The sequence below is a fragment of the Austrofundulus limnaeus genome, unplaced genomic scaffold, assembly GCF_001266775.1.
Source record: "Austrofundulus limnaeus strain Quisiro unplaced genomic scaffold, Austrofundulus_limnaeus-1.0 Scaffold54, whole genome shotgun sequence".
Taxonomy (NCBI): domain Eukaryota; kingdom Metazoa; phylum Chordata; class Actinopteri; order Cyprinodontiformes; family Rivulidae; genus Austrofundulus; species Austrofundulus limnaeus.
Genome location: NW_013952456.1, coordinates 2,149,899 through 2,172,472, shown reverse-complemented (window position 1 = coordinate 2,172,472; position 22,574 = coordinate 2,149,899). Strand labels below are relative to the sequence as shown.

The window sequence follows — 22,574 nt, the reverse complement described above, 5'->3', positions numbered from 1 at the left end:
ATTTTACAGTTAAAATAAATGTTTATCATATAAAGTCTAATGTTACAACTAATCAGGGATCCCTTTCAATAAAAATCTGGTGTTACAAAAATTTTTAAGTTTAAAACGGTTGTCATCTGGCTACACATTAATTTTATACTTTGTTTAATTTTGTCAAATTGTAAACGAGCTCGTATTGTGGGTCTCTTGGATTTTAATGTATTGCTTTTAAGCTAATTTTTTTAATTTATGATATTACTGTTTTGCTAATTTTGATCTTCATTGCTTCTGTTTAGCACTGTCATGTTTGCTGCTCCACGTGTGTGCTCAGTGCTCACATGTGCGATGGGTGAAAAGCAGAGAATCCTTAAATTTCCCCAAGGAGATCAATAAAAGGATCTATCTAGGCGACGAGGTGAGGGCGGGAATAAAGCTGAAGGCAAGACCGTCCAAATTCACGGCCACTTTCTTCTGGTCTTGACAGCTGACAAAGGACCTGGCTCACATAGACCAGGTGGGCTGGGTCCTTCGAAGGACACAACTCCTGAAATTGGACGACGACCAGTTTATTGCTCTTGCCATAACTAGTTGTATATCCCATCAACTACTGGATGGATTTTAACTGGGWACCTCTTGTAACCAATCCAATTCAAGATGCTTACCTTGATGCTAGATGCTTACCAATTTAAGATTCTTACCAGCTTACCTTTAAAAACACAAACATTAGAGTAACTGCTAATTTTCCACTAAGTTCTGGTGCAGTAGTAGTGTCTTTTCCTAAAATCTTGACATTAGCTTACTTGCATCACCATTTTTCTACAGAGGGTATTCCAAGTTTAAAACTCTGGCATGAAATGAGTGATATGCATTTCTTCAATAAATGCTAAGTCTTTGTCATTATATGCATTTCTGCTGTTTTCTTTCTTTATGCAGTTTTAACWTTCCAACCACAGAAGGTCCAGTCCTCTTTCTCAGCTTTTGTCTGTTCTTGTCAGTTAATGTGTAGTTATATCATAAAACCCTGATGAGCTGTTAACAGCATGTGGTTAAGACTTATGGGAGAAACAACCTTTTTGTGCCTTTCCTTTCATCAATCTAATCCCTGCAGGTAAGGGGCTGTGAATACTTCAAATTAATGCTTTTAAATCCTTCCAGTCTCTACAGATTTGAATGTAAGGTAACATTTATGACCATCAACCTGTGTGTCCCGTCAGTCTGTATTTATTTTCAATCTTGAGTATAGCTGCAACCAGAAAAAAACAACCAATGGTTGTTGATTCTTTAAGCTAAGTGCATGACATAAAATAATTGAGAACCACTGCTGTGGGGGAAGGCTACTATCTCTAAAATCATTTATTTCCAAAAAGAACTAATTCAAATGTGGAAAATGACCAACATAGTAATCAAATTTTGTTCATATTGAATTTTCCAAATAAATTRTCCCTTTAGGCTTCTTGTTTTACTTAAGATTGTTGGATATTTTAAATTTATCATTGCAGCACTAATGCACACAGGGTTAGCATCACAAGTGTGTGCTTGAACTCCAAAAAGTCAGAGGTTTTTTCCCTAATATTATGCATTCATACTGTGTTCCAGCAATATAACTGGCCAATCGGATGGATCTTTACTGCCTTGAAACATGCACTGAATTTAGATAGAAGTGTTTAGAAACATCAACAGAAAGAAGAATTAAGTAAAGTAGGGTTTTGTCACTATAATGTTACAATATTCCACTATAATATCACTTGTTTTACTGATAAATTACTACTAACTAGTGAATTCTTTTAGTCCTTTTATTGCATCATAGACAGACTGATTTAGCTGGTTTCCAGTTCAGAAAGAGCTGACTCATTACATTGCAGGAGTTTCATTTTGTGACATCTTCCCCAAGGATTCATTGCCACGTGAGCTGGGGAAATGAACCAACAACCTTCTTATTAAAGGAAAGGAACTCCCCCCTCCTGAGCTCCAGCCACCCGCAGCAGCTGAGACGTGATGTCTCAGCAGTTACTCAGCACTCTGCGAGGAAATGCATCATACTTTGATCAGAGCTGCAAATATCTGTGGGACTTTATATCTGCAGGCTCATACACTCAGACACAAACACAGACACAAACACAGACACGAAGGCTTAAACGCCATAGGAGTGTAATTACGTGTATATGTTTGTTCAAAAGTGATTGTTTTGGKTTTTTTTTCACGTTGCTCAACATTTTTTTTTAATTACTCAGATTGGGCCAGGGCTTTGCTTCAAGCAGAGGAGGGGGGAGGTGGAGGGAGGTCTGCACGATGCTGTTCCTGCCCGTCACACATAAGTGCACTCACACACAAGCAGACAAAAYGCACATATCCTCAAAGGTGACCGCGGCACACACTCAGTCTTGCTTTAATAGGGCCACTTATGAGTTTCAAATTAAATTGCCCTCTAACCTGATGTCAGGGGACACACACTCCCTCATACACTCGCGCACACACTGTCGCCTCCTTTCTCCTTTATTTCCTCCGTTGCTGCAGATGGTCTCACATTTGGAGCTCTATCTAATGCTCAGACTGCCCGGTGTTCAAACCTCGAGTGGAAAAAAATTTTTTTCACACAACCTTTTTACGCACACACACCTCTGACACACTCGTATATGAAACATTAGCATATTTTATTCACAAGACCAGTCTAAACTTTTCACTTTAATGTATAAAATTAATTTTCAAGGTTTTTTTATTTCACAATTAATCACTGTTTAGTGTTTTGCACCGTTTGCATCTCCTCTCATAGCAATACTTGCGTAAATTAGGGATTTTGTAGATTTTTCATAAGATTTCTGACCAAATCTACCAAACAGGTGCTCATGACCAGAATTACAGGGCTTTAAAAAGTTATTAATTGCAACAGAAAAGGCTTAAAACTGGTTTAGGAGCAGCCAAACTCTGCAACAAAATAGTCTCATATCTCACAGAGGTAAAGCTGAGTACAGCTAAAGGACACTAGATGGTTAGAAACTATACTACTATTACACGACATCAGAAATGTTTCTCTAAGGAAATGATTGTGGAGTACACCGAGGTGTCAAGATGTGCTTTTCAAGTTGTTTTCAAGAGACCAAAAGATCCAGACATTGAGGACCATAGACGCAACAGTTGGTCTAAGGAACGTGATGCAGCAACTGAAGGACGTCATGCTCACTTCCCTTCACAATCGGACGTCGGTCATTACCGTCAGCTCAGAACTGACAGAACCGTGACAAAGCAACAAAACCAGTCAACTCAGCACAAAAACATAAGAAATCGAGGTGCAGGAAGACAGCAGCAGGTGCTCTTATTTAATGATTTAAAATCTGAAATATCTGTTAAAGGGACAGAACAGCACAATAAAGACGTGGTTGAGGTTCCCTGTGTTTTTTTAAAATGGAGTAGAATATTTAGTTAACGAGAAATACAAGCTGATATTTGTGTTTCATGCAGTGCAATCAGGGAAACCTTTGTTTTTAAATTTATGCCACATCAGAGCGATGACCCTAAACATGACATCTAATGGTGTTGAGAACCATTCCTGGACGTGATGGTGGACAAACACAGAGCTTTCATCTCGTTGACTGTTTCTGGTATAAAAGGAGATGATCTGAGGTGGTTACACATGGTTTAAAGGGGACATGTCATTCAAAATCCACTTTTTAGCCGTTCAATGCAATTTGTTGTGTACTTGGAGTCTTCAGGAGTGCAGAAAACTTATATTTAGTTTCTTCTGATGCTAAAGAGACAGCCTCAAAATGAGTTGATCTCAGACATGCTTCAGAAAAGGGGCGGTGCTTGTGGAGTTACAATGAGGAATTTAGACCAAAGCATTGCAGTTYCACTTTATATAGACTCCAACTGAAAGATTTAAATTTGGAAAAGGAGGATTTAAAAAAAGCATATGTTCACTTTAGGTTCTCTAAAACWTTTGGATCAACCAATTCACACAGTTGCTTCACACTAACCACTGACGTCTGTTCATTTTGTACTGACCAATTGTATTTTGTGAACTATTCCTACATTACATCATTTTTTCACTGTGCTGTCTGCATTCTCCTCATATGGTCAGACTTGTGTTCTGAAAATATTCGACTGATTTAAAAAAAAAAATGAATAGATGGCCGCCCACACATTTTCATCCGACCACACAGTATTTGTTTGAACACATTCAAAAACATGCACACTCAGCTGTGGGTGTCCAGAGGCCAGAGTTAACTAAAATTAAACATAATGACTTTGCCCTCTTTCCTCTTYCTCATCTGTAAGTCTTTCCCTAGTTGTGTCAACACTCACACATTACTCCCTCTCTCGCTCACTCTCCATCTTGGACGTTTAGCTTCATCTTCAAAGGACTTAATAGAGAGTAAAGACATCCAAGAGGAGAGGTACATGAAAGAGAGGATGAGTAAAATATATATTTTTTTGCTCTCCTCTTCCAGTTATCCAAGATCTGAAGCCTCATTCTACTTAAGGACACTTATTCTAAAATTTGATCAAAGTACAAATGACTTTTTATGCAGATCTGAATAAACAGACATTAAGCACTCAGTTCCCTGAAACKCTCAGATTTTTTATTTTATTTTATTTTATTTTTTGTCTAGCTAGAACAAGAACAAACAGTAAACCAAGCATGTGCTGAGATTGTTTCAGTTCTGGACTTGAAAGTCCTCAAGAGTTTAAGTAGCTGGATGTCACAGCTGGTGTGATGATGGATGGCGGTACCTTCCAGTAGTATCTGTAACTGTTGGAGACCAGTCCGTGGCTCAAAATTGCAAGAAAATAGGCAAATTTTCTGCTGCATTCCTGCTGAATTCTGAGTGTATGAGACCAGTGAGTTCATATGGATGCATTTTGAGCTGCCGGTTTTTGCAGGTACCAGTGAAAGGATACCATAACAAATTAGTTTAGACTGCGTGAGACCAGCGGATATGGTTAGTAACAAGATTCACGACCCATTAGTCTGACAGCTTTTACTTCTCTCCTCTCTCTGTTCAGCTCTTGTACTTGGTTCTGATGTTTGAAATTGTTTAAATTCAGTTTCCATTGTTTTTCATGTGCTTTTGAAACTTCCTTCCTTATTTCTAGAAGGGTTTCGGCATGCTGCTGAAAAATAAAGAATTTACTTATCCAGACCTGGAAAATGAGTGACTAGGCCCCATCATGATAACAAATTTTGTTGGACGATATATTGTCTCAGAAATTGTTGTGACCAATGATATTGCTTGACCATTTTAAACCAATATAAACTCTTTTGTATGTGTCTTCCTCTGGCTGTATGAAATAACTGGTCACCCTCACACCGCTTACATAACTTATGAAAATTTACAAAATTTCCATAAAGTTGTGCATGGAGTGCTAATGGCGTTTTTGAAATCGATGCAAAGCTACTGAATCTTTAACATCCCTACCCACTTCGATCCAAGCCAATGCAATTTGTCCTGTTGTCCTCTGACTTCGTAAAATAACTGTGGTCACTTCTTACGAAGTTTACAAAATTTTTGTAAATTTACGGACTGACCAGGAGAAGAGTTTTTTAAAACAACATGCAACAACTACTGAAGCTGTATCATTGCTACTTACCTCTATATAAGCCGATACAATTTATTCATTGTCTTCTGGCTTTTTTAAATAATTATGGTCACCCGCATACAGCTTAGGACGTTTATGGAAGTTGACTAAATTTACGTAGTTTAAAAAAACAACAACTCTTGGCAAACCCAAGGTTCAGCACGGTGCCCTGATGGCATCCTGAGATGTCGCCAGCTTAAAGGTGATGTCAGAAAACTGAAGATGCTCCTCTAGCTAAATACCTGTTCATGTAGCTCTCATGCTGCAGAGGTTAGAGACCATACACCTGTTAAATACCTGACGCCTGAGTTCTCTCCTCCCTACGTTAAGGAGTAGAAAAGAGGGAAACACAAAAAACAAGCAGGCAAATGAAAATTATCTACCTCACAAATTGTCCTCATTTTGTTGTGCGATCAGTAGATTTATTGCTTATCACAACAGGCCTAATAAAGCGTCTGCACTTTTTTACTTGCTGTAGATGGCAGATTTCTACAAGAAAAAATTTAATCTAAAATATTTTACATTATATCTCTTAAACAAACAGATGACATTTTTTACATTATTAAAAAATATATAGTTAGCGTGACATCAACCTCATGCTTCGTTTAGCACATAAAACCTTTCCTATTATACATAAATGACCTTCCAAAGATATTGAAGTATTCAAATATTTTAATGTATGCTGATGATACTGTTCTTTTTTTGTCTGGTTTCAATATTGAAGCTATTAATAGTCAGTTACAAGCAGATCTTCAGACATTTCATGGTTGGCTTCAAGATAATCTTTTGTCAATTAATGTTAAAAAAACTGTGCATGTATTTTTCCTCACCCAGGAGACATTTCAATATAACAAATCAACTCACTTTTTTAAACAAACCCCTTGATATTGTCACTACCTACAAATATCTTGGAATTACTTTGGATTCTCATTTGACTTATCGTGATCATGTACAAGTCTTAACCACTAAGTTGAAACAGAAATTATACGTTTATTCAAAAATTAGATCCAGTCTGACATCTTCTGTTTCAAATATCTATCTTCATGCCATTATACTCTCAACCATGTCGTACTGTTTACCTGTTTGGTCTCTTACAACAAATGAAATCTTAGAACCCATAGTTAGGCTCTACAACAGGGCCTACAAAATTCATAAAAAACTTCCTGGTTGGACTCATCACTGTACAGTTCTTTCATTGTCTGATGCCTTGACTTTTCAGAATTATGTTTTGTATAGTGGTATTAATTTATATTTTCAGATCTTCCAAGGTGCCAATTATGGAACTCTCTGTGCATTGYTGCCCAAATCAAATTCTGGAAGTGGTCATTCAACTAGATCTGTTACAAAAGGACAACTGACATTGCCAACTTTAAAAACCGTTGGCCAGAGGTCTTTCTTCTATGTTTATACTAAAGCATGGAATGACATTCCTCAAAACATAAAGTCCAGTCCATTACTACAGCCCTTTAAGAAGAATCTTGTCTGCCATCTGCTGGACACTTCTTGTTGTGCTCATATTTAGACGTCCTATTTTGCAAATGCTGCCTTTTTGAAATTTGGTATGCTTGTTTGTCTTTGTGTCTATGGTGTATAATGATGTGATTGTGATGCTGCAATTCTGAGTGTTTAATGTGCTGCAGAACAGGAACCTGCTGTAAAATGGCAATTATGCTGAGTCAGGCTTGATTTTTAATAATATTTTCCTGTTAAATAAATAAATCAAATCAAATGTTTGAAACATCATTATCTTTGTTTTTATAGTTGCCGATTTAAAAACCCACAAACAGGGAAAAAAAGAGGGAGCCAGTGGGATTCATYACATGCATACTGATTGTGTTAAATGTCAGTAACATCAGCATCTGCAGCTCTGTTGGTTTACTTCCTCTTTGATCAGAGATTTTGTCAGTTTAATGTGTTGCTCACTGTTTCGCAGCTTGTTTAAGATTCTGTGCACCGGTTTGGTCATAGCTCATCTGTGGCACCGAGAGCTGCAATCTTCTAGCAAATATTTGGCAAGAATATAGCCTGCATGTTAGTCACTGGGTTACAAACCATCCAATAAACCTTTACAGTCAATGTCAGTATTCTGATTTCAGATATGGCCTGAAAATAAACCACGTCATGTGGAAAATTATTAGATATTTTAATGGAAATTGTTTAGTAAGCCTGTTTTTGTTTGCCTTCATTTGATGCTCATTTTTTTCTAAAAATGCTATTTAGAAGTAAATTTAAATTTTGTCTCGTTCCCATTTCCCTTACAGGTTTGCCTTAGGCCCAGATAAATTGCTTTTAAGAGCAAGGACTCTTTTTGTGATTTACGAAACTACACAGCAAAAYATAGTTTGAATTCTTTATATACATTTTCAGATCAGCACATATTGTGTGTAAAAAGTACATTTGTAAACAAACGCACACAAACATGTTACACTACCTTATGACTATGGTAATCAGTCACTCGTTGTTCCATTCGTGTAATTTTTATTATTTATATCAAGTCCAGAGAACATTTTTCACTTTGGCAAAATGAAATGAAAACAAAAGKAACAACATTAATGAGTAAAAGTCGTCAATATAAATCGAATTAAGTCTGGTTTTAGGCATCAGTTTAAGTCAGTGTGTTGGGATGTTTTCTGTTTTTTTTTTTATTTTTTTATTTTTTTGTGCTTATTCATTGTCCTTTGAGCTTGGTTTATCCTCACTTTTTATTCTGACCATGAATCATARTTTATGTAAGGAATGAACAGAAATCACACATTTCATACTTTGTGTCTGATCCCAAAATCATTCCCCAGAAAACTGAAAAACAGAAACACGTGGTGCAACAAGTAACATTTTATATATAGACCATATATATATGTACTTTCAAGTTTTCTTGTTTTTTTTTTTCTTCAATAGTTTGAGTCTCTGTAGTCCATAAGAATCTTCCAAAGATGTTTTTAGTTGTTGGCGACCTCCATGAGGATTCTGTTCTTTTTTTCTCCTGTTTTCTGACATTCATCAGTTTGGTTTTGAACATTTGAACCCATGTGGCACGAAGAAGTCTAAAGTTGCACAAAATGAGTTGGAAATTTTGATGTTTCTTTACCAATCGGTTCTCTCTGACCATGCTGTTACTGAATGTATCCATCTAACACTGCTGCCTTCGAAGCCTTTAAACAATGCACTTCAGTTTGTATAGACCACCTCTAATCATAAATGTGCAAATTCCTACTTCGTAAGCATGTCCAGAAAGCACTAGACATTTATACATCAACAGTCTGACTGGATTGGCCCCTCACAGACATTCAAATACATTTGTGCACCCGGATACACATCTGGTCTTTGTTCCATTAATGCACACTCACTTATGCACCCATTAGCATTATTCGTTGATTTCCATTATCCGACATGCAGTATGATTTTGTCTTTCAGAAATGGATGGACTCATATGTTCCATCATCCTCTCGTCTCCATTTTGTAATCCATATTGACTCGATGGTGATCCCAATATTTTTCTTTTAATAATGTCTGCTCGGCTTCACCCCCACCTCCCAGTTTGTATCGATTGATCATGTCCATTGCACCGGGCTCTGTATTTATGCTCTCATAATCCACAGGCACAGCCAGCCAAAATCCTTGTCCAGACACGAAGGACACACGAGTCACATTCAATGAATTTCAGACAGAGTTTCAGAATAAGGGCCATGGAGGTCCAAGCCAGAAGCACTAATTGGGAAAGTTAGGCTTTTCCATCCACACATTGTCTCACCATTTTCTTTGTAAAAGGCAATTTTCTCCAGTATTACTAGTAGTGGAATTGTTTTTGATCCAGTATAAATCCTCATGATGACGGCTGAGAGGACTGTGGAGGACTGAAGTGTGTAGTTCTGGTTTTATCAAGGCTTTTACAAGGATCCAAGTTAACTTCAAACCTGTCTGACTTCATACCACTGACAGCTGCACAATATCTTTTTTAAACAAATTTTTGTCATTGCAATATCACCAACATTATCACATTATCAAAGGACTGCTTGGACAGCAATAAATTATAGACTGTTGTGTGCTGAGTGATGATTGTGGCCAAAATGCTAAAATTACTGAGCATTGTGAGCACTGTGATGATCAAAGAGAAGACTGAGCAAAACATGGGTTTAAATAATGTCACAATTACATGTTTCTCTAATATTGTGCAGCCATGATACCACTGGCATTGACCGTTTCTGCGTTAAGCTAAGTTTTTTTGTTACTTTTCTTTTTACAGCTGAGCCTGAAGGATGTAATTAAAATAAAATTTTCACTTTCAGTAGCATTTTTTCTTCTATCCCCTCATTTTTCTAAACTTCCTGCCAGGCAAAGAACTTGGTTGTGTCCCAATTTGACTTTCTTCCCTCATTCTGAGCTCACCTTCCTGCTCCTGGTTGCCTCATATTTCATTTCGCCTTCTTTATTATTCTTTTTTTTTTGCTGTTCGAACTTTTCTGTCACTGAACTCTTTCCCTTTTTTTCTTCTCCTCCACACCTACTATACAACACTTTCCTCCAGATCCTCAGCCTTCCCTGCCTCCCTGCTCCGCTCCTTGGCATTCCCAGCTGTACTTCCCATGTTTGAGTTAGAGTTAGTGGTGTTGTAAGCGTGGATGTATCCCCGTTTGAAATCCTGGCCCCCRAAGCTCTCGCCGCCTTCGCCCTCGTCGCTGGTCGTGGAGGAGGTGGTGCTCGTGGTGGACGCGCACTGCACCAGCATCCCATGAAGCGACTGGCTCCGTCTGGTCCAGATCACGCTCAGACGCTTGGCACAGCTCACGGCGCCGTAGCGCCTGGCGACGGTTGCGGCGGCGTCAGTTGCCAGAGCAACAGAGGAGCCCATGTCTAGCGAGTGCCGCCGTTTGCCAATCGTCCCRCAGGCGGGGCCTAGAGGGGATTCAGGACTCTGATAGGCCTGCGAGGAGTTCCATTTGTCCCTAGCTCTGGGTGTGATTCTCCAGTCCAGCATCTCTGAGTCTCTCAGGGGCGCAGCCAGGGAGAAGCTGGCTCGGTTTGTCAGTTCTCGCTCCAGACGGGGATTTGGGCGGTCCCTGGAACGTGACTGTCGGGGCAGTGTAGATGGAGGAGAAGGGGAGTAGTACAGGGGAGTTCTGTCACTCTCTAGGTTTTGCGGCAATGCCTTTCTTTGCCTCACGACCAGCGCCATCTCACTTCCTGATGCTGTTGTTGTGGAAACCACCCCCCCAGCAGATAAAAACTGCTCCAGGTTGACTTTGGGCTTTGCCCTGGGCTTTGGGGGCAGTTTTGGAGGGACGAGGGATGCAGAATCTGCTTCTTTCTCCTTGTCCTTTTCTTTCCCCGCCTCTCCTCCCCTTTTAGAGGGCAGGCCATTGGGTAGAACCACCATCATCATGTCACCGGAGCCATTTGATTGGTAGCACCCACCGCCGTTGCCCCCTTTATCCCCAACTCCCACTCCTCCACCCTGACAGCAGGCCCCGCCTCCCGCCTCAGTGTTGCCGCTGTGGCACATCATGTGGTCTCCGTGATTGCAAACACGGTGGCGAACCATGAGCGCAACGGTAAACACGAGCAGCGTGACCACGACCACGCCGCCGACCAAAATGGTGAGTGTCCCGCCAAGGAAGTGGGCTTGAAGAGAGCGGCATGCTGGGTAAACGTCCTTGGTGGAGAACGTCGTGCATCCTAGGACTTTAGTCGCTGCTAACGATGTGATCGAGTCGTCGAAGATGGCCAGCACACACAGGTTGTAGTCCACACCAGAAACCAAGTTCTTCAACAGGAAACGGTCACTGGTTGATGGCAGAATTCTGAGAAGGATTTAAAGAAAAAAACAAGTTTTGGTTAGTTAACTGATCAGGAATACCGCTGGACAGAGGCGAAAGCTGAATCATATGCAGTAACATGAAGCGTGATCTGAATACTTGGACCAATCTTTTAGTGGAATTAAGGAGAAACAGATGAATATTGGAGAAGCAGAGGAAATGAGGAGTGAAAAGATGGCTAGAAAGAACACTGGGTGGAAGCTGAAGGAGCTGGGGGAGGGAAGGGGGAAAAATGAGGCCATTGATGGGAGAGTGCACCAAGGAAACATTAAAAGAGAAGTCTGTCTGCTCATTTAGAGAGCAGTTGGTGTGTATAAAGTGAGCGTGATCATACTTAAATCCCTGCAGGAGGCAGACATTAAGGCGTTTTGTGGAGCCTCACATGTAAAGGTGGCCTTTTTAAATTTTAACAGCAAGTGCTTGAATTACAATAAAGTTGAGATTGAGAGGGGAAAAACAATCTAAACTTTGCTATGAAATTGATTGCGGATGATTTTGACTGTAATGAGAGCTTGTGTGGGATAATGAAGAGAGAAGTGTTTCAAATGTGTCCTCGTTTAAAGTGTTTGAGCAACTGTTAAAACTGACAAGTAGGAAAGAGGTGAACTAAATAGAGAGAGGTTAAAACCCATAAAGAAAGGTGATGAGAACAGGAAGCCTTTGTTTTGTCTGTTTTTCTTGCTTCRTTGTGGAGTTTTTTTTTTCTCAATGTCTGCATTTATGAGAGTGGGATAAGTGCATGTTTTTGGTAAGTGTGTGTGGGACACTTCAGCCCAGCTGAAGTGTGTGGCGTTGATTGGTATAACTTTTCTAGGATAAGTAAATTTGTGCACGTTCTCTCCTCCTCCTCCTCCTCGACATTTTCTGTCCAGTTTCACGCTCTGCATTAAGGATCTTATTTGACTAATGTGTTTCCAGCCACTCTGCTCCCCTCAGACCTGACTTACATCCCAGAAATGCCATCAAGGATGACTCAGACACCCAGGGAGCTTCTTCTTCATGCCCCCACGAACCTAACTCTATTTAAAATTCATTCAAAATAAAGTCACCGAGGACTGCAGCAGTTTTTCTTTCAGTTTTCAGATTGGCTGTAATTACCGTCACATAATCAAGTTTTACAAATGAAACCATCCTGATTGACGCTTCTCATGCATATTTATATTGGTGTTGATGGGATGGGATGATGGGATTAGATGTTTAATAATGCAGAGTTAGCTGGGAAATCAGAGGCACCTACTTTCAGGCAAGCTGCAGGGCAGATGCATAGATTTTTAGTCATGGCTTTTCTGGGTAAGAATATTGATCACAGCTTTTTACCGACTCCTCAAAGCTCAAAAAGAAATAGCTGTACTGAGCTAATACTGAAAATAGTAACCATAGTCTAGGTATTGTACAAAAGTGTTTTTTTTAAACATTGTTGCATAAAATGTCCCCCCTCCAGGTTTTGGCTGATGTTAAATATAATTCTGATAAGGAGTTCTAAAACACTGTTCAGATATCTACCACATGAGGATAATTGTGCAGATTCTTGGCCCAATTTTCCCTTTTTGACAATCCTAAGCCTGGTTAATGGTTGACGTGTCGCACCCGGTGTGAGGGGGTGCATGTCAAAAGTGATGCAATTGCACCATCCCCGCCCCCGCGCATTGGCCCCTCGCAGTGTCCCAGCGCATGGTTGTGCACCCCTGARATTTTGAAGCTCCGCGCATCATTCAAACAGCATGCTTGTTCATCGTGCTTTTGCTCTCCTATTTACAACATTTCACAAGTTATAAAGTGTACTTCCACGTGTCCTTTTGGAGAAACCTGCTACAACATTAGTGCCAAGTATAAACACCTCTCCCGCTGGCGAGGGCGCACACGCGCACTCCGCGACTATCCAAAGTGCGACTATTACCGAGCCTTAAAGGAAGCCCCAGTTATCGTGATGCTCTAAAGATAATCTTAGGAGATATTTCTGATGTGTGTGGTGATTTAAAAGTGATCTAATCTGTTCAGAAAGATGTTTTTACCACTCCAACATTAAATGATACTCAACATGTTGGATTGTTTTGGCCCAATATTCTAGATTTTGGTGTTCCCAGAGGACAAATGAGCTCAAAGTCTGAATGTGACGCGTAGCCAATCAGAAAAAAATGTGACAAACTCTTTGAGGAATCCAAAAGACAAAACTAYTACCATGGTTCACCAGAAAGTCTGGTGTATTTGTTTATTCTCAGTTAAAAATAGTCCACAAACTATGACCATCGCTTCTTTCTTGTCGGCCATGTTTGTTTATTTGAAGTTACGTTTGATCTACGTCTGATTTCCTGTCTGACGTCTGAATGTTGGGGAGTAAAATCTGTTGGTGTGTTGTCTTTGTCCTACCGTCATGTGTGTTCTGAGGTTTTGAAAATCAACCAAAAAATGTTAAAATCTTGCCGTGTGAACCAGGGATAAGTCGAACCTTTCCTGATCATGAGATATTTTGTATTCCTCTTCAAACTTTATTGCAGACTTTACGCCCATATTTACATTAAAACACACACACACACAAAGATGTAAAAATGTATTTAAAAACATATATAAAACTCTATAAATAAAATTACACAATTCATACACAGGCTGGATAAGTAATGGGATCTACTCACTGCCAAGTCTGTGAGCACTGAAATTATACTGTTACCAGAACCATCAAGTCATTCTTTAAAAGTGAACATTAACTTTCTTAAAAGTGCTTAAAAGGTGCAGACACCCACAGCTTTCTTTCTAACACAAATATACCTGTTAACCTCAGTGTTGCAATAAACAGGTGTTTATTACCATGACAAAAGCTTATTATTAAGCTCAACACTGCAGTAGTGTTAGTAAAGGCACGCTTCCTGCAATGTCCAGTATGAGCTTAAGTTTCMAAAAAAATCAGGCATAATTTTCTATAGGTCTTGCATCCACTTCAGCATTGTCTTATTAGACCAATGCCACAGTTTAGGCTCAGCAAGTACTTGCATTGTTTTAAAGTGTACTAAATTTGCCCTAATGTCCCTGATAACATTTGCATCCATTTATTTTCTATAAATTAGTCAGGTCATTTAGGCAAAGAACTGTGATTGGTACCAATTAAACTGAAAATCTCAACACATCAGYGCAAACACAAAGATTTGTATGTGTTATACTGTTTCATTATGTTCCCACGGCAATGAGTAAAACATTTTCTGGACTAAAGTCAAGTTCTGGCAGTACTGTCAAATACATCAGGGTTGAAAACAAAAAAAGAGATTCCAGGAGCAATCAGTCACACCATAGGATTGTGAGCTACCCCCTTTTAAAGCTCTGTGGTAATAACTGTGGTCGCTCAATCAGATTTTCAGCAGGAAATATACAAGAGTCACAACTCAGAGCTGCTATAGTTTCTGAGCTGAAAGCCTTTTGGTCATATTGTAAGATTATAAAAGGCCCCGAGAAATATCACAGTGGTGTTGCAGCCATTATGTGTCCAAGTATAATTGATAGGCACTCTAAGGCACTAAGACCCCCCTACATGACCATTGTGTGGTGTGATGTACTGTAATGACACGAGTCATAGTTGATTCTTTTTTCCCTTTTGTTCATAAAAATGCATTCTGGTTTCTTGTGACTTTATGATCCCTTTATACCCAGTATTGCTCAATATTTCAGATTAATACAGATTTTGTAACTAGTTTGACAATCCAAATATGGGCATATCCTCAGTTTTACAACAAAATCGACTTTTCTTATTTAAATATGTTGGGACATCTGAGAAGTTTTGGATTAATTTGATCTCAATCTAACCTTCTTTCCTTTCATCTTCTTCACTCAAAGTTTCTTGTTTTTGTTGCATCTTTTTCTCATATTTGATCAGTTGCTCAAACGTTTGTGCATTTGCTTGTTCTTTTTACATTAATCTTTTTACGTAACTGCAGCTGTACACAGTATAGTGTCTGTTTCAGCATATAGCTTACAGCTCAGACTATTTTAGTTCAATCTGTACATTTTTTTTTTTTACTTTTTACTTTTTTAACCTCCATGTGTTTTTAGAGGCAGTCAGCTCTTGTTGCTTTCAGATCCTCTGGCGATGTGTTTGGGGCTCCTGACCTCAGAGCCTCTCTGTTTCTGTCACTGTACTACATCTCCATTAGCCTGAGCAGTAACCATGTAGCATGATTTAGCATCCAAGGTCACTCCTCCTCTCTTTGTCTTCCTTCTCTTCTTATCCTCTGTCATTTCCTTTCAAGTACCTCCACTCTTCCTTTCTCTTTCTTGTCTTCCTGCAGCTTCTGTTTRTTTCTAGCTTTCAACCTTCTCCCTATTGCTTTCAATCTTCACCTCTGTTCCTTACAACACTGTGAATCTTTCTCTATGATGGCAGCCGCATAAATAGGCAAATTTGCTAAAATATACATGGGTGCATTCTCAAACCYATACATGTTTGATGTGCTGCTTCCCCATCACTCACTGCATCATGTGTTTTGGTCTGAGCTGTGTTGTGTGCCTACAGGATGTCCAAGGTAATAAAAAATAAGTTTTGCTAATTTAATTTAAGGTCATTAAAAAGTAATAAGATCATCTGATGAGAGATTAATTTTATAAACAACTACCCATCTATGTTTAATTTCCCCCCGTCTCCTAAAAATCCTGTAACGATGAAATAATTATTTGTCTTGGGTTAGGATAAAATAAATAATTGTGTATAAGTCAGTGTTTTTATTGAGGCAAAGAAGTCCATGTATCCAGTAGGAGTGTAAAAAACTATTGATACACTGAAATATAACAATTTAATTTCCCAACATCCATCCATCCATCCATTTTCTTCCGCCTATCCGGGGTCGGGTCGCGGGGGCAGCAGCTTCAGAAGGGAGGCCCAGACCTCCCTCTCCCCAGCCACTTCTTCCAGCTCCTCCGGGGGAACTCCAAGGCGTTCCCAGGCCAGCCGAGAGACATAGTCCCTCCAGCGTGTCCTGGGTCTTCCTCGGGGCCTCCTCCCGGTGGGACGTGCCCGGAACACCTCACCAGGGAGGCGTCCAGGAGGCATCCTTACCAGATGCCCRAGCCACCTCAACTGGCTCCTCTCGACGTGGAGGAGCAGCGGCTCTACTCTGAGTCCCTCCCGGATGACCGAGCTTCTCACCCTATCTCTAAGGGAGAGCCCAGCCACCCTGCGGAGGAAACCCATTTCGGCCGTTTGTATCCGGGACCTCGTTCTTTCGGTCATGACCCAAAGCTCATGACCATAGATGAGGGTAGGAAYGTAGATCGACCGGTAAATCGAGAGCTTCACTTTCTGACTCAGCTCTCTCTTCACCACGACGGACCGGTACAGCGTCCGCTTTACAGCAGACGCTGCGCCAATCCGCCTGTCGATCTCCCGCTCCCTTCTTCCCCCATTCGTGAACAAGATCCCCAGATACTTAAACTCCTCCACTTGAGGCAGGGCGACCCCCCTGACCCGGAGAAGGCACTCTGCCCTTTTCCGGCTCAAGACCATGGCCTCGGATTTGGAGGCACTGAGCCTCATCCCGGCCGCTTCGCACTCGGCCGCGAACCGCTCCAGCGAGAGCTGCAGATCTCGCTCCGATGAAGCCAACAGGACCACATCATCCGCAAAAATCAGAGATGCGATCCTAAGGCCACCAAAACGGATCCCCTCAACACCTCGGCTGCGCCTAGAAATTCTGTCCATGAAAGTAATGAACAGAATCGGTGTCCAACAGAATCAGACATTGATCCAACATTGATTTTTAAATTAGGCTTAAAATGTAAACTTTCATGCCAGCGGCTCATTGTTTGTGTTTATAATTTAGCCAGAGACTGCTAGTTAGCAGCAGCCAGCCATTTGACTCCTCCACTCCTAAAGAGCCAGAGTATAACACTAGCGCAAACATTAGCATTGTGAGTAAACATTAGCACTAAGTATCGAAGGCTGAATCTGAGTGGATTAGACACCCACTGCCTTTAAAGCTGAGGAACAGTTGTCAACTCTCCCTTATAAGCCGGGATGCCCGTGTTTTAAACCAAATTGAAGTGTCCCATATGGAACACTCTTTTCCCTGACTGCAGCCTGCTAGCAGAGGCGTCACGTTACTGCAAGCAGGTAAGCGTTTGTTTAGCACTCGAACCGAAGGGGGGTCTCCGAGGGACATTGCTGAAGTGGCCAACTGCACCGACCATATGAAACATTGAGTGCATTGAAATGACTGTTGTACTCACACCACCCCGTTAAATGAAAGGAGCCACGTGCCAGAAACAGACTGCAGCATTCCTTTACTGAACTTTAGAATGACATATAGGCTATAGTTAGTGTAGTGGGTGACCATATTTTTTATAATAAATTAATATGATAAATTTAAAGGCTTCCACAAATCAAACTATTTAATGGCACATTTGACCTAACCATTGAAAACATGGATGAAATAAATATGAAACATAAGAAATACTTATAAAATATACTGAATTAGACATTTTGGAGGGGAAAAAAATCACCTTGCTTACAGTAACGCAATATATCTTCTTCTCTTCAGTTTATAAAGAGCCAAGTCACAACAAACTCAGGGCACTGTGCACAAAAAACAAATCTAAAGTAGCTTACAGTCCTGCTTTCCGGAATAGCAATATATTGTGAAATATCACGATGTATCGTGACTCTCTTGTCATGTATCATATCACTAAATTTATACCAATACACAGACCTAGTATCCAGTAACTGTAAAAATGCTACACTTACTACATAAGTTAAGTGGGAAAGTGACACTTAACTAAAGTTCAAAAAGTTTCCACTACAGTTGCAGCTCAAAGGTGTGATGGTATTAAAGGTATTAAATGTTATCAAATTTAATTCAAGCATTTCTGTATATACCCTGGCATACAAATCCCCCAACAAATGTAACTATACTCATCAAGTGCTCTTGATGTGTTGTCCCATCGGCTGGTCTGGCATCAAATGAAGTGATTTATTAAGCAGTTTTTGTTCAAGTTTCCTTCGCTGTCCCTGTTGCTGTGGCTGCCTCCTGACATGAAAAGAGTGACTGACTCTGTGAAACTAATTGCCGAGTGGATAAAACCGTCAAAGGGATACATCAACGCAGATGCAGGAAGAAAGTGAAGTAGACAAGACTGCACTCTGTTCAGGCTGGTGACGCAGAAATGAGTAATAATTAGAATCCAAGAGATGGAGAGAGCGATGGTGGGAAGAATGAAGATTTGCTCTTTGCCTCATTCCCACCCCCCTTCCTTTTTGTATTCTCCTCTTCCTCCCTGTCCCTATCTGTGCTGAGTTTGGTGGTCTGACAACAGACAGGCCTAGGCTCAGAGGAGAAAGGGAGAAAGTACGTCGAGGTGGAACAACAAAGTAATTATCTCCTCCTCTGGCTGACATCTATACTGTTCCTGTTTCCTTTTGCTCTTGTCACTTCCTCTGTCCGTTTACCCCTTCCTCCCTGGTTGGACTTGATTTGTTGAACTGTTTACTGTCTCATTGGCTGTCCTCCTCGATTTAGACCACTCGCTTTTTCTGTTTTCCTTTATCTGCCTTTCTGTCACTCTTCTTTTTGTTTCATCCTCCTGTCTTTTTGCTTTAATATGATTCAAATTGTTTGATTTAGTTGTCAATCCTGATCCACTGTTTTTCTCCTTATTACCTGTTTAATGAAAGCATTCATCACTCCTTATTTCTGACTTTACACTATCATATAAAATGACACGTGTATATATGAAGTGCTGACTCTCTTTTCCCCCCGTTCCCCTCTTCCTCTGCCTCTGATTTGTGCTGACACATTTATCGACACAGTAGTTTAACACTTAATTACTTCTTCCCATAGGGTACAACTAAACCCTGTTTCGACCCCCTTCCCTCAGTCTTCTTTTGCTCTTTTTTCAGTCTTCATTTCCTGCTTTTCCACCACCGTTTTCTGCATGCCTCAGTTCTGTTTTTATCTCCGAACTACTTTTTTTCATATCTGCCTCAGCAGATGCACTTATCTTGTTTCTTGTGTGATTTCTTGTTCTTGTTTCCCAGCTAAATTAGGATTCTTGTATCAGATTCCCCAGAAGTATCATATTCAGCAATACAAAGAGTTGTGTGTGACAGAAAACTGAGAGCATCTCAGGCTGTTTGATTGATTGCAGTCAGGGGAATATGCTATACCCTGTTTGATATATTAATAGCTCAGCTAAGCACTCTATCAAATATTAGCCAACGTTGTTGTATAATTAGCAGTGGAAAATGACGACCTTTCACTTAATTTTCAGGTTCTATTTCTTTCAGTTCCCCCTCCTCCTGCGCCTCATTAGCATTGTTCTCCACTGTCTACTCAGCGTGCTCCTTCTCCACGAACGTCCAACTTCCCCCCTTGTTCTTTGTAATTGCGTCCCCCCTTTTTTTCTTCGACGTGACCATGAAAAGTGCTCATTATTTCATAAACTCTGCGTGATTCTTTCTTCAACTTCCTCCTCTCATCATCGCTCTGACTGTTCCCGTTGCCTTTAAATTACGTGCCAAACTTCTGCACCTTCGACTTCCCCGCAGGAAGGTTGATCCTGTTTTGACTGGAGCGTAATGGGAAAATTGTCAAAACCCCTTTCTACATACCTGCACTTATAAAACCTAATCAAATTTTACCTCTTCAATCGGCAAATGTCACAGAAATGTGCCCAGTGACGTGTTGTACACATCAGGTTTTATTTCCCACTGGTGCTTTATGAAATAGGTCTATACTTTAAAAATCATGAGCACAATAGAAAGCAACAGACTGTGTCTTTTGGATATATTGCATACTATATTCTAATGTATTATACACAGAGGAGTTGGAGTCAGAAACAGCTCCTGTAAACTTTAATGCATTTCCTGTTTAATAGTTGTGCAGCAGAATATTGCTGTGAAGCTCTGAGAGGTGGAGTAGACTTCATGTTGGGTGGGTTTTGATTTGCACCAAGGTTTTGTTAACCTTGATGCAACTTATGGGTGTTTTCTCTGACCTTAAAGGTAAATATTTATATTTAGTGCACAGATAAATTAATTTTGAGGGGAGAGAATAACTTTTCAACTGAATAATTGCATATTCTTTGTAACACATAGCTGAAATACATGAACTTACATTTGGGTCATTTTGATTAAAGATGTCTACTACAAACAGCTAACATTTAGTTAATTTTACAGGGATTACCCTAAATGTTGGTGAAGTAGTAGCTGAGACTAATCCCTAACACATTTTGAATTGCATGAGATCTTTAGTTTGAAATTTTGCCATTAACTTAGCCAGAAATCCTCACTAAATAGACATTTTCAATTCATTAATCTTTGAAGCAAACCTAATTCAAGATGGCTGCCACAGTCAAGTGAGCTTAAGGTCCTGTCGCACTGTTTTAGACAACTTATGCCAACAAAATTTGGAATAAAAAAAAAATCAACCGGAAGCCTCTATATGGCAATTACAGTACAACAAATGCATCAAATATAAATAGAAATTTAGACATACAATTTCATAAGTTGTCTAAAACATTTTAGTGTGACAAGGTCTGTAGAAARCACAAATTTGATTAACACTAACATTTGGTGTGGTAGTAGCCAAGAGCCGTTTAGAAAGCACAGTGCTCATTGGTTCACACGGCAAGATTTTTAAATTGTCGACTGATTTTTCTAAACCTGAGAGTGCCTACACGACGATAAAACATTGGGCCTCATGCAAGAACATGTTCGTATTCTTATCCTAAATTTCTCTTACTTTTCTTCGTACGAAGGGTTCGTACGAACATGCCACGTCAGATTCAACAAACTCTTCTATCTTCAGGAAAACTGTGTAAATGAGCAGCGTAAACTGATGAATACTAATGAGTATTAATATTGTAGTGTTATACAACAGCATTAATAGCCAATTTAATTTAATCTAACCAATTGACAAATTAGTTATATTTAAAATCTAATTCCAGTTCAAACAGAATAACATATTGCAACATAATTATGGAGTATGATTTATTTTCAACTCAACATATCTTCAAACTAATGAAATATAAAGTTATTAATGAGAATAATCCGTCTGGATAACAGCAGACTGACTGCTCGTAAAATATATCTCAGGTCTGGAGCACTTGTGAATTTTGTTCGAATCTGAAAAAAATCTTAGAATACGAGAATTTGTGAATGCTATAAATTCTCCTAAATCACTCGTATGCACAACTTAAGAACAAATCTGTTCGTATGAATGGTTCTTACATGAGGCCCAATGTATACAGTATATAACAGGTTTGGTCCTACAGTGTGCGGCAAAGAAAATACATCAAAAAATACTGCAAAACTTCTTGGGATCAAATGAGTTTAGAGTAAACATGGGCGGCAAGGAAAAAACAATGGTGATTGTAGATTATTTTTAACAGTAAACAAAACCAGACTTTCTGCTGCTCCATGGCAGGTGTTTTGTCTTCTGTGTTTTAGAAACCCCTCCATGTTTCCTTCACCTCTTTCTGATTGACTACACAACAATTGCTTGTCATTGAGGAACACAACACATGACGGGGATATCTCCTAAATTATCTTTAGAGCCATCACCATAATCGGAACGTCCTTAAGATTGTTCGAAGGGAAAAATCATGTCAAAATTGGCACCTTTATTTTGTCGTGTGAACCTGGCATTAGCTTAAAATGTTGGCATTCACCCCCTTTTTTGCTTATTTATTTTTTTTACTGGATGAATTTGAATTAAACTCTTAAAATAATCATTGGTTGTACATCTACAGCTGACACACTATTGGTTTAACTCAATTCTACAGTAATTGTAAAAAATTTAAAGTTGTAGTAGCTGAGAGTCATTGGGAACACATGTTCTGATTGTGACAAGTAGTACAGCATAAAGCATATTTTCAAGGTTGGACCAAAACAGTTTCACTGCCATCACATCTTTTTAAATTAGATGATCTGAGGCTAAAACTGACATCAACGGTGTCGGGTGACATACGTTCCCTCAGTGCTAATTTTTTTTTTACCTGAAGTTTGTTTTGTTCTGATGTACTATTTAAAAAATGAAGTGAGCTTTGTTTCCTTTAGCAAGTTGTTCTTAAGCTAAGTGGCTCTTGTTACCTACAGTTTCATCACTCAGTATTGCTGCCATGACACCTGGAAACAGTAGTTCATTGATCAGTGGTTGGTAAACCCAACAGTCCTGAAATCTGGTGGGAAAAGTCTCCTATTTAAGTGCAATTTAGAAATAATTCCTAGTTATTGTGCGA

General features: G+C 39.7%; 2 protein-coding genes across 6 annotated transcripts in view; one reads left to right on the top strand and one right to left on the bottom strand.

Annotated features, from left to right (window-relative positions):
- The window catches only part of LOC106517946 (pyruvate carboxylase, mitochondrial), a 382,167-nt gene that overhangs the window by 204,979 nt on the left and 154,614 nt on the right, over positions 1 to 22,574 (top strand). The window lies entirely within an intron of this gene.
- LOC106517947 (leucine-rich repeat and fibronectin type-III domain-containing protein 4) overlaps positions 7,891 to 22,574 on the bottom strand; it is a 55,553-nt gene continuing 40,869 nt past the window's right edge. For all 5 annotated transcript variants that reach the window (XM_014009000.1, XM_014009001.1, XM_014009003.1 and 2 more), the window contains one exon: positions 7,891 to 11,348. In XM_014009000.1, coding sequence (XP_013864454.1) covers positions 10,055 to 11,348 — 1,294 coding nt within the window. In that variant the 3' untranslated portion in view covers positions 7,891 to 10,054. The remainder of the gene's footprint in view (positions 11,349 to 22,574) is intronic.